At 35.2% G+C, this 15512-nt stretch overlaps 2 protein-coding genes across 2 annotated transcripts; one reads left to right on the top strand and one right to left on the bottom strand.

Moving 5' to 3' along the window:
* Nucleotides 1-323: 323 nt before the first annotated feature.
* Nucleotides 324-9026, top strand: LOC107570918 (mitochondrial import receptor subunit TOM7 homolog). Its single transcript, XM_016257191.1, has 4 exons — nt 324-546; nt 8464-8512; nt 8598-8662; nt 8797-9026. The coding sequence occupies exons 1-3, from the start codon at nt 441-443 to the stop codon at nt 8611-8613; spliced, it is 171 nt and encodes a 56-aa protein (XP_016112677.1). The 5' UTR covers nt 324-440; the 3' UTR covers nt 8614-8662; nt 8797-9026.
* A 57-nt stretch (nt 9027-9083) lies between these two features.
* Nucleotides 9084-14192, bottom strand: LOC107570916 (interleukin-6-like). The gene is made up of 6 exons (XM_016257189.1): nt 14177-14192; nt 14032-14103; nt 13544-13752; nt 13360-13470; nt 12491-12634; nt 9084-9446 (listed from the first exon to the last, which is right to left on the bottom strand). Exons 1-6 carry the CDS (start codon nt 14190-14192, stop codon nt 9219-9221), a joined length of 780 nt encoding a protein of 259 aa, XP_016112675.1. The 3' UTR covers nt 9084-9218.
* Between the last annotated feature and the right edge of the window lie 1320 nt (nt 14193-15512).

Genomic DNA, 15512 nt, shown 5'->3' with positions numbered 1-15512 from the left:
TAAAGCAAAATAAAATGGCGTTATTAAAACATCTGTTTAACTAGGATTTTATTTTAATTGTCTTTCATTATTCAGCAATTCAAGTAAATTGTCAAAATGCCTACATTTATATATAATATTTAATTTAGTATTAATGACACATTTTTTCATTAATAACAAAGTAAAATAAAATAATAGTAAAGTAAAGTAAAGTAAAGTAAAGTAAAGTAAAGTAAAATAAAAATATTTTCCACTTTGTCAACTGCTGGTGTCCTGAAGTCCCCTTTGTGGCCACTAGATGTCAGCGTGGCGCTTTTTTTTGCGACTGTCGCAAAGCTGTAGCCGCAGTAACGCCGCCACCGCCGCACACTTTACGGCACACACGTGCTTCCTGCGCTCTTCCATGTCCTTCACCGCTCCGCGTCGCATCCAGAGACGATCTTTGAGTAAATCTGAGTGAAATGATGGCCAAACTGAGCAAAGAGAGCAAGCAGCGGCTGCAGCAGGTGTTCCAGTGCGGCCAGTTCATCATCCGCTGGGGCTTCATCCCCACCGTGCTGTACCTGGGTCAGTGAAGCACACTCACTGCACGATTACCTGCTTTACTGTCTTTATCTGCGTGCATGCGAGGCTGTGATGGGGGGTGAAACATATATAGCGGCGGCACAACTGTTCTCAACACTGATAATAATCAGAAATGTTTCTCGAGCAGCAGATCAGCATATTAGACTGATTTCTGAAGATCACGTGACTCTGGTAGTAATGATGCTGAAAATACAGCTTTGATCACAGAAATAAATTACAGTTTAACAGATATTCACATAGAAAACAGTTATTTTAAATAGTAAAAATATTTCACAATTTTACTGTATTTTTGAACATTTAAAGAATGTTGAAAAAAACATTTGAAGAAAAAAACATTTAAAAATCTTACTGTTCAAAAACTTCCTTCTGGAAGTGAACTAATCCTTTAAAGAGATAGTTCACCCAGAAATCTACATTTGGAAGAATGTTGGTAACCAAACAGCTGATGGTAGCCATTGACTTCAATAGTAGGGGGAAAAAATACTATGGAAGTCAATGGATACCGACTTTCTTCCAGATAAAGAAACTCATACAGGTTTGATGGATGAGCAAATGATGACAGGAGCTTTATTTTTGGGTGAACTGTCCCTTTAAGTAGTACTTTGAGAGGCTGTCCTGCGGGAAAGGCCATCGATCAAGCGTCTCTGCACCGAAGGCACCACAATCTTTGCCAAAATAGCCTGATATTTCAATGAATCCATGATGCTCTTCATACAGGCGAGATTTCTAAACAGCTCCACCTCCGTGCTTGAAGTCATGGAGATGGTGGTGTTCTTCTGCTCATTAAAGCTTTGCCTTTTTTGCACCAGACATGCTGCTGATATATGCATATTAAGAGTGATATATCAGGCAGGCCAATTAATCACCAGCTAATTTTGAGATGATCTGCTTTGGCAGATAAACATATCTACAGATTCTCCCGTCCCTTTTTTTTTAATATCGTAAATATGTGACACTGGAGCACAAAAGCAGTGTTAAGTCGCTGGGGGATATTTGTAGCAATAGCCAACAATACATTGTATGGGTCACAATTATACATTTCTCTTTTATGCCAAAAATCATTAGGATATTAAGTAAAGATCATGTTCCATGAAGATATTTTGTACATTTCCTACCGTAAATATATCAAAACTTCATTTTTGATTAGTAATATGCATTGCTACGAACTTCATTTGAACAACTTTAAAGATGATTTTCTCAATATTTAGATTTTTTTGCACCCTCAGATTCCAGATTTTCAAATAGTTGCATCTCGGCCAAATATTGTCCGATCCTAACAAACCATACATCAATGGAAAGCGTATTTATTAGCTTTCAGAAGATGTATACATCTCAATTTTAAAAAATGGACTCTTATGACTGGTTTGTGGTCACATATTAGGTGTTGAAACTATGGAAGCCCGTTTCCGCCACTGAATAAAAAATAAAAACAGGTAATTGCGACTTTTTATCTTGCAATTCTTATTAGGGCTGCACGATTAATCGAATGCGAAAAGCTAGTAGAAATGTTAGTAAAGCCGGTTCTGTAATCAGCAGGAGATCATCATCACGTGCTTTCAGATGGAGCAGCATTTACTTCACAGAGCCGTAGTTCACTGACAAGCTACGCAAAAAAAATCACAGACGATTTTATTGCACGATTATGAAATCGTTGGTGATAATGACAGCTGTTTGCATAGCTTCTCAGTGAACTACGGCTCTGTGAAGTAAATGCTGCTCCATCTGAAAGCATGTGAAAATACCACATTTAATAACATGTTTTTACTCCAAACTCACTTCATAACGTCAGTCGAGTGTTTGAAATAAATCCTTCTGTGAGATGTGGCTTCTTACACAGAATAAGACACGCAACATATTTCATAGTATTTAAGCAGTGATAAAGGCATTGCATTATAAATATACTTTATTTTAATGAAAATTATAATAATAAGAACTCAGATAAACCGTATATTGCCGTAGTCGTGTGTTTATTAGTCACGTTGAATCAATGAAAGCAGTTGAATCTTCTGTTTATTCAGCCGCAGCGATAGGCATTTTCTGGGTTTCTTCTGCGAGGCGTATTTGGAGTTTCTCTGGCCTTCAGATGGAGATTTACTGCTGATCGCAGAACCGTGCTTCACTGAAAGATACGCACGACAATCACAGCTTCTGTCGAATCGCGATCTCGATTCCATTTCGATTTATCGTGCATGCATACCCTACTTCTTACTTTTTTTTCTCTGAATTGTGAGATATGAACTTGCAATTAAGAAAAGTCAGAATTGTGGGATTTAAAGTCACAGTCACAAGAAATAAAGTCCGAATTGTGAGATTTTTTTTCTCGTTTATAGCATGCAGCGGTGACTTTATTTCTCAGAATTGCGAGTTTATATCTAGCATTGATGCGAGCTATAAAGTGCAGTTCTGAGGGGAAAAAGACGATTGCGAGTTTATTTCTCACAATACTGACTCACAATTGCATACATGAATAAATTGCACATTGTATTATAAAGTCAGAATTGTGAGATAAAAGCTGTTCTGTGATTCTGAGGAAAGAAAGCTGAATTTATATATTTAGAATAGCAACTTTGTTTCTCAAAATTGCGAGTTTAAATCTCGCATTTCTGACTTTATAACATGCAATTCTGATAAAAAAATCAGAATTGTGAGATTTAAAGTCGCAACTCCTGTTGTAATTTTTTAATTCTGTCGTAGAAATGTGCTTTCATAAGAAACTGCGTGCATGTCTAATTTTTTGTTGTATGCTATTGGCTTTATTTCAGTCATCAGGCAGTTTGATTTCTGGATAAGTGTTGATTTTAATTCATCTCTGATGTTCTAATCATTAAATAAACGAATGTGGAGTTTAACAGTGCGCGGTCGTTAAGTGTCTGAACCGCATCACTTCCTCATTATTAGGGCCGCAGACAGGTAACGCTCTTCTGTTGGGCTCAGAGTCTGTGCTCCTGCGGCGGCGTCACTGTTAAATGTTCATCAAGCTTCAGGGACTCTGCTCTCGATTCTGATCCACAGACATTTGCCTGCCTCTGTATTTTTGGCATGATGGGAAACATTTAGAGACTAATGAGATGCAGAGGGAAGTTGTAGCATTTTGTGTGTCTGTTACGCAGAAAAGCCCCTTGAGTCTAAACATGAACATTTCTGGAGGAGGACGACAGTGGAAAAGACAGACTGTTATAAAAAGATCATGTATAGTAAAATATATAAATATTATATATATATGTGTATGTATAACACATATATATATAATATGTGTGTATATAATACAACGTTACCATAAAAATATAATATATAGAAATATAATAAATTAATATAAAGGTTATATATATATATATATATAAAATATGACCATTATAAAAAAATATTTAAGACAGACAATCATTAAAATATATTTTTATGAATGAATATAAATGTACATATTCATATTTATAATTAGAATATATTATAAATGGATGTTGTTTTATATATTTTTTATATATAATACAAAAACAACATCCATTTATAATAAGTTATAATTCTAAATGTTAATATATTTTATTATTTATTGAATGTAGGGATATTAACAATATAATAGAGGATCAAAATTCTTGATTGGGTATTTAAATATATTTAAATGTGCATTATATTAACCCCTTACAACTGCGGTTGTTATTGTTTGCAATGGATTATTAAATCTAACTTCCAAAGTACCGACTGTATTAACCCTTTGTTGGTTTTGTGCTTTACACTTTTTATGTAATATGAGTCCCTGGTGTTTGTTTTCTTTTCTTTTCTGGACATAGTAAGTATTGTTACAGACACGGTATGTACATGTGTCAGTCTTGTGTTTCAAGAAAATGTAATAAAAATAATATTATAAAAAAAATAATATATATATGATCATATAATAAATATACATATAAAACTTTCATAATAAATTATTTATAAAAAGTATTTAATAGACAATTTAATATAAATATTAATATACGGCTGTTATAAAGTTATATAAATATAATATATAAAAATAAAATAAATGTTTATTTATAATATATGATACAATTATTTGTGACCCTGGACCACAAAACCAGTCATAAGGGTCAATTTTTTTAAAATTGAGATGTATACATCACCTGAAAGCTGAACAAATCATCTCTCCATTGATGTGTGGTTTGTTAGGATCGGACAATATTTGAAAATCTGGAATCTGAGGGTGCAAAAAAATCTAAATATTGAGAAAATAATCTTTAAAGTTGTCCAAATGAAGTTCTTAGCAATGCATATTACTAATCAAACATTAAGTTTTGATATATTTACAGTAGGAGATTTACAAAATATCTTCATGGAACATGATCTTTACTTAATATCCTAATGATTTTTGGCATAAAAGAAAAATCTATAATTTTGACCCAGCGAGAATATCCCCCAGCGACTCAACACTGCTTTTGTGCTGCAGGGACACATTTAAAAAATAAAATCCAACAATGAAACCAGCCTGAGCTCTCTCTTTTTCCGCAGAATATGATCGTTTCAACTAAAATAAATATTTGAAGTCCACATACGGCATTTATTTAGCTAAATAAATACATTCAGGATAACACAAAAGAGTTGTTTATCTGATTTGACCTCACAGTCCAGTATCCAGCATGTGAGTGATATATGAATATGAAAAGCAGAAGAAAAAGCATTCCTCGCAGCTCGTCCGGAGTGTGTTGCTCAAGAAATGAATGGAGATGAATCAGCTCTGACATCTGGATTCTTCGAGATCTCGCACGGATGACGCTTGTGTTGTGTTAGTCAGACCAATGCTGGATGAAAACAGGAAGGATTGGCTGTGCTCGGACTTTTGTGCTCCGGATCTCAGGCGGTTTCATGATGCTCAAGGCTTTCTCTCTCAGTTCCTGTGAACGAGGAATCCAGACTTGCTAAAGAGAGAGCGAGAGCGCTTTCGTGATGCAATAAAAACATGGACAATGCATGACAACAGTCAACAGCATGACAATATATTGCTCTGCATTAGGACGATTGGTAATGTTGCATGACAGGCTCATCAAACACATCTGATTGGCTGATTAACCAGTGTCAACTGTAATGTTTTTCATTTATTTGCAGCTATTTTGTGTCTCGTTTGTCATTATTAAAGGAATAGTTCACCCAAAAATGAAAATTCTGTCATTAATTACTCACCCTCGTGTTGTTCCAAACCCGTAAGACCTCCGTTCATCCTCAGAACACAAATTAAGATATTCTTGATGAAATATGAGGGCTCTGTGACCCTCCCATAGACAGCAAGGTAACTACCACATTCAAGGTCCAGAAAAGTTCCCAAAAATGTGGAATAAAGTCGTTATTTTGGTTTTCTTTGCACAAAAAAAGTATTCTCGTAGCTTCGTAACTTTACAGTTGAACCACTGATGGCACACGCACTACTTTGTCGATCATCTTGGTACTTTTCTGGACCTTGAACGTGGAAGTTACCTTGCTGTCTATGGGAGGGTCAGAGAGCCCTCAGATTTCATCAAAAATATCTTAAAGGTGACATATCATGAAAATCTGACTTTTCCAGGTTTTAAGTGCTATAATCAGGTCCCTGGTGTATCTACCAATCAAGGAAACATGAAAAAGATTAACCCAGTAACTTTGTTTTGGGAAGCCTTTTTCTGCAAGCGTCTGAGAAAACCAGCGCGTCTGATTTCGCTCTCTTTGGTGACGTTGCAAAGGGATCTTATTATAATATCACCGCCCCTTAATCTGCACGTTTCCACTCACGGCGCCGTCATTTGATTTAGCAAGCGACACCGGTGTACCAGCTCTGTACAATGCCATGATGAAAGTTTGAGCAAAGCATGCTAACTGTTCTGTGTTTGGCTGCACAGACGAGCACAGAACACGGTTTAGGCCATGATGAAAGTTTGAGCAAAGCATGCTAACTGCTCTGTGTTTGGCTGCACAGACGAGCACAGAACACGGTTTAGGGTCCCAGCCTCAGAGGAGACGAGACAGCAGTGCATTTATTGATTTATTTACTGTATATTGCTGCTGCCGCACAGATCTAAAACCTTCACAGACATAACCGAATGTTTTTGTAACTCGTGTGGTTTTTGACAAACTTGTGTGTGAATGAGAGCTTAGTTTAGTACTCGCATGCTGTGACAGCCGCTTTCTGTGCGTGTGCTTCGGATGTGTGCGCTCAGAAAACTGTATATCTGAAGTTTAAACTCAGATGGTTTAAAACGCATGATTTCAGCACGCTAAACATGATAATCAGAACCATAACAGATGTTTTTAGCAGGTCCAAGCTGTAATGGCAGCTCTATTCTGGAAAAGGGGGCGGGGAACAGCAGCATCTCATTTGCATTTAAAGAGACAGGCACGAAAAACAGCGTGTTTCTGCTTCCACTCAAAATAGGCATTTTCAAAATGATATAATAAATGGTCTGTGGGGTATTTTGAGCTGAAACTTCACAGACACATTCTGGGGACCCCTGAGACTTATATTACATATTGTAAAAAGGGCATAATATGTCTCCTTTAACTTGTGTTCTGAAGATGAACGAAGGTCTTACGGGTTTCGAACAACACGAGGGTGAGTAATTAACGACAGAATTTTCATTTTTGGGTGAACTAACCCTTTAAGGTATATTATTACTATTACTTATGAATAGGAGAAACTGCAACGTGCAATATGGCAGAAAAGTCCCATCTTCTGTATAAAACAGCCAATGGCTGATTGGTAAAGTTATTGCATCACTGCAGCTGCTGTTAGAAGCTCGTGTTTATGACTGCACATAAACCTGAAAAATAAGCTTTTTTGATGCTTTTTGAGCATAAGGAACAACATTCATGGGGCCAGTTCATTTCAGATTTTGTTGCTGATTTGAAATATGTAATTTAATTGTGAGTTCAGCATGCAGTTTTTGAGATTCATTTAGATGAAAAATTCATGAAAGGGACTTTGATAATACACATATCGGCATGATATTGAACGTCACCGGCTCTGTAGATCAGTTAATCTCACAAAAGCCGTCAAGAACACATAAAATAAACTGCATTAAGAAAAGGAATACCTTTTTTTTTTTTTTTTGCATTGACTTTATTAGTGACAATTAAACACACGTTCTCCCAAATTCTCAGTTGCATTGTTTTTGTTGTAATGCAAAAAAAATAAAAACTGACATCGAATTGTGAAAGATGAATTCATTCATGATTGTAGTATTTCTTGTTTTGCTCTTAAGCTGATTGAAATGAGAGAAAATACAGTGTTACAGTCATGAGGAACACTAAAAGTAATGGGGAAAATTGCTTTACTTTTCTTTGTATATAGAAACTTAATAAATAAAATATTTTGTTATTTTGTAAATTTAAAAATTGTGTGTATATATATATATATAATTTAAATGGCTAAATATAATTTTATAACTATTATGCATTTGAAAATCACATTTTAATTTTATTATTAATATTTATGTATATTTTTTTATAAAATGTATTAATATAATTTAAATGGTTATTATATAATAATTTATTATTTTGTACATTTTAAAATTGTAATTTAAGTGTGTGTGTGTAGTTTTATTTATATATATATATATATATATATATATATATATATAATAAAATATTACATCATATGTGTAGTTATTCATTCATGTGTAATAAAATTGTAATTTAAGTGTGTGTGTGTGGTTTTATTTATATATATATATATATATATATATATATATATATAATAAAATATTACATCATATGTGTAGTTATTCATTCATGTGTAATTACATTTATTATAATTAATATTTAAATTTATGTGTTGATTTTTAATGAGATGTGAGCTGGAGCAGTTCGTGACATTCCCAGTTCCCGCTTCTGAATCTGTTGCGGGTTTCAGTAGAAGCGTGTGTTTTTAAAGGTGTTTATTTCTCGCAGGATTCAAGCGGGGAGCCGATCCGGGGATGCCTGAACCCTCGGTCCTCAGGTGAGTTTTGTGAGCTGCTCGTGTGAAGGTCTTCGTGTTTTAGCACATAGAGCTGCTGAAGAAGACTGTTTTTTTGTATTTTCAGTTTGCTTTGGGGATGAAGACGCTCCTGACGGAAACCCCAGACCTATTCACAAACCCGATGAAGACCTGCTCGTGTGAAGGTCTTCGTGTTTTAGCACATAGAGCTGCTGAAGAAGACTTTTTTTGTATTTTCAGTTTGCTTTGGGGATGAAGACGCTCCTGACGGAAACCCCAGACCTATTCACAAACCCGATGAAGATGCAGACGAGCATCTCACGGGACGCTGTGCTGGGATGTAAATACCTCACCCAGCTTTTTGTGTTATTTTAAGACTTTTGCTTCCTCTTTCTAAAACATTGCATTGAGAAACACACAAAATGTAACTGAGCTTTCTTTGTTGTTTTTTTATTGAATCGAATTAGATGATTGTAAACAGTCAGCATGTTGGTCTCAGTCTTTCAGTTTCAAATAAACCAAACAAGTTCATGAATATTCATCAGCACTGATTTTCTAATGAGAAAAACCCATTTACGGGAAATAAAAGTACTGGCACATAAATATTGCATTTATAAATATCAATGTTGCACAACAGTCAATAAGTTAAAAGCACAGACTCATAAATATATTAAATTATCATGCCCTGAATTAAATATCTGCAAAGGTCAATAAATAAATAGGATAGTCAGGTAAACGAGTTCTTGTCGGAGCTCCAGTCTGCGGGTCTCTTCGTGTCTTTTGCTCGGTGTGCAGCTTTGTGTTTGCTGATGTAATTGAGGGCTCTGCACGTGTCGATCATCACGCTGCTGAAGTTGAACAGGATCGAATGCGTCGTGGTCTTGCGCGTCCATGCGGATCTGACCGATAGAGGAGCGCTGGAGATCTGATCCGTCTGTCCGTCCGCTATCTGCAGCTGCAGGAGCAAAGAGACAGACACTGTTACCAACTCTCACGACACAAATAAGCAACCGCTGCTTCAAAAACAAGCCCAATAATTGGTTGATGATTTGTGACCCTGGAGCACAAAAGCAGTGTTAAGTCGCTGGGGGATATTTGTAGCAATAGGCAACAATACATTGTATGGGTCAAAATTATACATTTTTCTTTTATGCCAATTAGGATATCAAGTGAAGATCATGTTCCATGAAGATATTTTGTAAATTTCCTACCGTAAATATATCAAAACTTAATTTTTGATTAGTAATATGCATTGCTAAGAACTTCATTTGAACAACTTTAAAGCCGATTTTCTCAATATTTAGATTTTTTTTGCACCCTCAGATTCCAGATTAAATAGCTGTATCTCGGCCAAATATTGTCCGATCCTAACAAACCATACATCAATGGAAAGCTTATTTATTCAGCTTTCAGATGATATATAAATGTCAATTAAAAAAAATTGACCCTTATGACTGGTTTTGTGGTCCAGGGTCACATTTGTGTTTCATCAATATTATTTATTACCAGTAAATGAGCCTGCAACATATTAAACTGAAACCACTCTTTTATTTGAAAAGCAGAAACGGAAGCTATTTTACAAAAACCAGCAAACTGCAAAAAAGTGAGAACAAGAATGCTTTACCCCACATACGCACGACCGGAAGCAGCGGAAGCGATCGACTGTGGCATAATAAAAGCTCCGCTGCTTTACCCCACATACACCCGACCGGAAGCAGCGGAAGCGGTCGACTGTGGCATAATAAAAGCTCTGCTGCTTTCGAACCGTGTGTCGCGCTCGTTCAGCGGCCTCGTTTCGCTTCAACGGCTTTCAGCCTCACCCTGCTTCATTCTACTATGTTAATAAATCATTAGCTCATCCATGAACATGATTTCTGCCCGAGTCCCGTCGGATTGCGTCGGCTGTGGGGATGAAGACCACAACTCCCATGATTCCACACTCAGTCACAGCGTCATCTAACTACGCCTTTGTCTCTTTGTTTATTTTGAATACGCGCCCTCTAGCGGCGAAAAATTACATAGTGTGCCTTTAACTTTAACTGCGAGCAGACAGAGTGTCATTCAATGCTTTGGAGAATACGGCGAACATAAAGAAACAAAGTTGCTTGTCAGATTTCCCTAGCAAGCAACCATATTTTTTTAAATAAGCCCAAAAAAACGCAACCCAGGATTTTTTCACGCAACTTTACAAAAAAAGAAGCCCAAAGTCGCGTATAATATGCAGACTTGGCAACTCTGGACACCAGACGTTCATAAGTGACCGCTAATGAACGTCTGCTGAGCTCGTATTGGGCTGCTGGTGGATTCTGCAGCACTGGCTGAAATGCTGTTTTTTGGTCTGTTTGATGTCAGTGTATCACCAGTCGCTGCGTCTGGATCTTCACGACTGGGATATGCTATAATCTGCATGACTTTTCACCTGCTTTTTAGGTAAACGTCTATTTATTAAGTATTGAATGAGATCTCTTTTGACCAGTCAGTTGATCTTTGAGCTTTAACATTCAAAACAAGAAATTAAATATTTAGTAATGCATTCAAATCTCATTCGTTAATGCATTGAATGCTAACATGAACTAACAATAAAAAAATGATATATTAATAATTATATTATTAATATATAATTATATATTAATTATTTTATATATTTTTAATTTTATATATTATTATATAAAATGTATATGAAATATTAGTGCTGTCAAATGATTAATCGCGATTAATTGCATCCAAAATAAAAGGTTTTGTTTACATAATATATGTATGTGTACTGTGTATATTTATTATGTATTTATAAATACACACGCACAGTGTATATATTTATATTAATATAAATTATATCATATATAAATATATGCAATATATAAACGTACCATATTTTTCTTAAATATATATACTGTATGTGTGTGTTTATATATACATAATAAATATACACAGTACACATACATATATTATGTAAACAAGACCTTTTATTTTGGATGCAATTTAATAGTGAATAATCATTTGACAGCACTATAAAATATATAAGGAACCTAATAATATCAATTTAATATAAAATATGCTATATAAATAAATATAATATAAAATATATAAATGGTAATATAAAATATAATTTGGAATGTTAATGATAATTCATTCATATTCGTTCATAATGCATTTAAAAGTATTAGCATGGAAGTTTTGTTTTTAAAAATGTATTAATAAATGCTGTTAGTAAATTAACACTACCTAAAGTTAATAAATGCTGTAGTTATTTTAAAATATTACCAAATATTTTAATGTTTATGTTTTAAAAGAAATGCCTAATGAAATGCATTAAACTGTAAATTATTCATAGATGATTGTAGTCTGTATTGTTTTGTATAATATATAAAAATGTTTTTAAATGTTGTTATAAAAATATAATTTCATCATGTTTTTAAATGTAGTATTTATTTTTTGTTAACGGTGGCTTGGACTTGTTATATATATATATATATAAGTATGTAAAGGGGTCCTATTATGCTCTTTTACAAAGTCTTGATTTTCTCTCGTCCCATTCGTCGATATTTGTGATATCACAAATCCCGGAAAATATGCGTTGTAGTCCAAATGAGTCGTTCATTGTAGTTTTTGAAAAGTGATTTCTGCTAAATAAAATATCTCCTTTTGAATTGGACTTCTTTGAGTCACTTTGTAACTTTGCAGATCTTTTTTATGCTCAAACAGCAACATTACAGACTAACTGAAGTTGAAAAAGTGAAAAAGCATAATAGGACCCCTTTAAGTGTTAGCAAATATCTTAATGTTTATGCTCTTAAAATGAAATGCCACCTCAACTCCTAATAAATCAAATAGGCAGGTGTGAACAAAGAAAAGCAATAATCTGCCAAAAAAAAAAAAGTTTGCTAATCACATTTTAATGCAACGTCTCGGTCATGTGACCTTCCGGCAATATTTCTGCTCTTAAACCTGTGCATTTCTCAGTGAGTTTAAACCGCAGCAGAGCCGCTGAGGTGTGTGTACCTGGCTGTTGAGGGCCTCCAGCAGCCGCTTGCTCCCGTGTTTGATGTCCTTCACCAGGCTCCAGGTCAGGTTTTCCTTCTCCATGAAGCTCCAGTTCTCTTTGTACCAGGTCAAGACGCTGTAAATGCGGCTCAGACACCTTTCCTGAAACATCGGTGAGGGGATTCATCACCAACACGTTAATATTTGACGAAATAATACAATGCTTGGCTTGAATGATAATGATTGATTTTAAAGTAATACAATAAATAAAGTTATTATATATATTATTAGTAGTAGTAGTAGTACTTTAATAATTTTTTTTATTTATTGCTATTATTATTATTACGGTTACTTATCAAAACTATGAAATAACACAGAAGTATATAGTGACAAAAAAAGACATTCTAGCAAATGTGAACTTTCAGTCTTACTAAAACTTCACAATCTAAAAGTGATTAAATATTTGTAACGCCTTAAAATAAAGTATCATTCGTTAATGCTTTTTCTAACACGAACTAACAATTTTCTAAATATAATATATAAAAATATAAATTACCTGTTAATATAGCTAAATAATATAAATAAAAACATATATAAAAAAAACTAATAACAATGTGATTTAATTTAAATATATAAAATATGAAATATATAAATAAAAAATGAAATGTATAATGCAATTTTACATCATTAAACTAAAATATAGTTTGTTCATATTAGTTCATAATGCATTAGAAAATGTTAAAAAGTATTTACAGAGACGATAAAAAAGTTTCAAAATTTGAATGTTATTGTTTTCAAATGTAAAATCAGCTTAGCAGAAGCATTCTCCTGATTAAACCGCGAGCCATAAATAAACCAGAGTCGTCTGAGAGGAAGCGTGTTCTTACTGCGCTGAAGTTTCTGGACAGACAGCCGTCGGAGGGTTCGAGGAGAGGCGTTTCGATCCTCACTCCCTCATACGCCGTCATGTTCTCCGTCTCTCTGAAGTCCCTCTCAAACTGCAGACGGAGGAACTCGGAGTTAGTTTGAGTAACACAAAGCATCTTTGCATTAGTGTGTGTTGAGACACACCTGCTGGTCTCGCAGCGTCTTGACGTCTCTGTGCAGATCTCTGGCCATCAGATACCATTTCTGCCACTCGCTCAGAGGACTCTTTCCCTCCACGTCCTGAGCCTCGTCTCCAGATGTTTCGGAGAGTTCGGCCAGACCGCTGTAGGCAGGCACGGCATCCCCCAGACTGATGAACGCTGCCAGTACAGCAGACAGGAAGAGTGCTGCGTCTGCAGAGAGAGAGAGAACGTGAAGAGCTGCGTCTGCTCACGAGGATCCGTCTGTCTCCAACGCTGCACTTACTCTGAGCTGACGGCATCCTGATTGCGCAAGCTTGTGTGCGATGTCTTCAAAAAAACTCGGGAGACTTCTGAACCACGCTTCTCAAGTGGTTTTATACACGCACTTGAGGAGTTTCCACATCTCTCAACCCGCCTTTCAAACAGTTTTCATCATTTAGGAAGAGGGGAAAACTGCCCTGCTTCTGATTTTCATAAATGAAACCAGACCGCTGTAGGCAGGCACGGCATCCCCCAGACTGATGAACGCTGCCAGTACAGCAGACAGGAAGAGTGCTGCGTCTGCAGAGAGAGAGAGAACGTGAAGAGCTGCGTCTGCTCACGAGGATCCGTCTGTCTCCAACGCTGCACTTACTCTGAGCTGACGGCATCCTGATTGCGCAAGCTTGTGTGCGATGTCTTCAAAAAAACTCGGGAGACTTCTGAACCACGCTTCTCAAGTGGTTTTATACACGCACTTGAGGAGTTTCCACGTCTCTCAACCCGCCTTTCAAACAGTTTTCATCATTTAGGAAGAGGGGAAAACTGCCCTGCTTCTGATTTTCATAAATGAAATTTTTTTTTCATTGTTTTTTTCCCCTTTAAAATCAGGATTCCACAACATGATTTAAGTTTTGATGCTCTTATTGATTGATCGATTTAATTTATTTTTCTGAATAGTTCTGTATGGGCCTTTATGGTGGGGCATGTTGTCACAAAATTAGTCCGCTCTTTATTGACACGGCAAGAAGTTTTGAAATGCACATTTTTTACAAAAATAAATCATATATATATATATATATATATATATATGTATGTATGTGTGTGTGTGTGTGTGTGTTTATAAAGTCTATATATGGGTCAAAGACGTTAAGATGTCCGCATCAAAATTAATTTACACAAGTGATTGTCCATAGAAAGCACATTAAATGAAAGTAAAATGTCTACTTTTAAGGTTTCAAATAAGTTTTTGGAGGATAAAATGTCAAAAATTTGGTTTAAATAATGTTACATTGCCATTCAGTATAACACTATTTATGTAAAAATTCAAACATGCTTATTCTGACGTGTACATATTAAAATATATAAAAGAATAAAGGAGCGTATTATATTTGATTGTGTTTTAAATGAGTAAAAAATTCTTGCTGACAAATGGGCAAAACCTAGGATTTTAGAAATGTAAAATTACAACTAATTAGTATTTGGGGTGAAAGTGAGATGAATCAAGGTCACAGAAAATGCACAGATGACACATGCAGCCCAACTTCACCTGGTGCAGGGTGAGTCCTTGAACAACAACTCCATTGGAGCTGTCCTCTCTCACCGCTAATGGACCAGAGTTAGTTAGCAAATCCCGAATCTGCTCATTATAAACCTGTTCAGGAGAAAGCACAGAAACCCATTGGTCAAAACACAAAAGGGCTGACTAACTCACACTTGAAAGTAATTAGTCTTTTAATATGTCATAAATAGATTTTTGTTGTAAATATGCCTGACAAGATTTCTACACTGAATGACATTTTAGTGGCTCTCTTCTGTAAATCAGGGGAAAATGTATGATATTTATTTTTTTGCTCCGAAAACAAAAACAGAATTGCAATTAAATTAAACAGAAAACTTTTAAATTTTTGGGGGGAAAAACAACAACAATTTAAAGCAGTATTACACTTATTGTTTTATGCTTAAACCCTTTTTCGTCTTTGACCCATATA

Source organism: Sinocyclocheilus grahami, unplaced genomic scaffold (assembly GCF_001515645.1).
Source record: "Sinocyclocheilus grahami isolate Dianchi unplaced genomic scaffold, SAMN03320097.WGS_v1.1 scaffold1521.1, whole genome shotgun sequence".
Lineage (NCBI taxonomy): Eukaryota > Metazoa > Chordata > Actinopteri > Cypriniformes > Cyprinidae > Sinocyclocheilus > Sinocyclocheilus grahami.
Note: the sequence above shows the minus strand (reverse complement) of the source record. Positions and strands in the feature narration are given on the sequence as shown.

What these genes read in the sequence shown, in the direction of transcription:
- LOC107570918 (XM_016257191.1), top strand. Translation starts at nt 441, where the DNA reads ATGATGGCCAAACTGAGCAAAGAGAGCAAGCAGCGGCTGCAGCAGGTG. An exon ending in CCCCACCGTGCTGTACCTGG is followed by an intron (nt 547 to 8,463) that starts GTCAGTGAAGCA and finishes TATTTCTCGCAG; the next exon opens with GATTCAAGCGGGGAGCCGAT.
- LOC107570916 (XM_016257189.1), bottom strand. An exon ending in AGACGCTGCGAGACCAGCAG is followed by an intron (nt 13,471 to 13,543) that starts GTGTGTCTCAAC and finishes CTCCGTCTGCAG; the next exon opens with TTTGAGAGGGACTTCAGAGA. An exon ending in TGGAGGCCCTCAACAGCCAG is followed by an intron (nt 9,447 to 12,490) that starts GTACACACACCT and finishes TTGCTCCTGCAG; the next exon opens with CTGCAGATAGCGGACGGACA.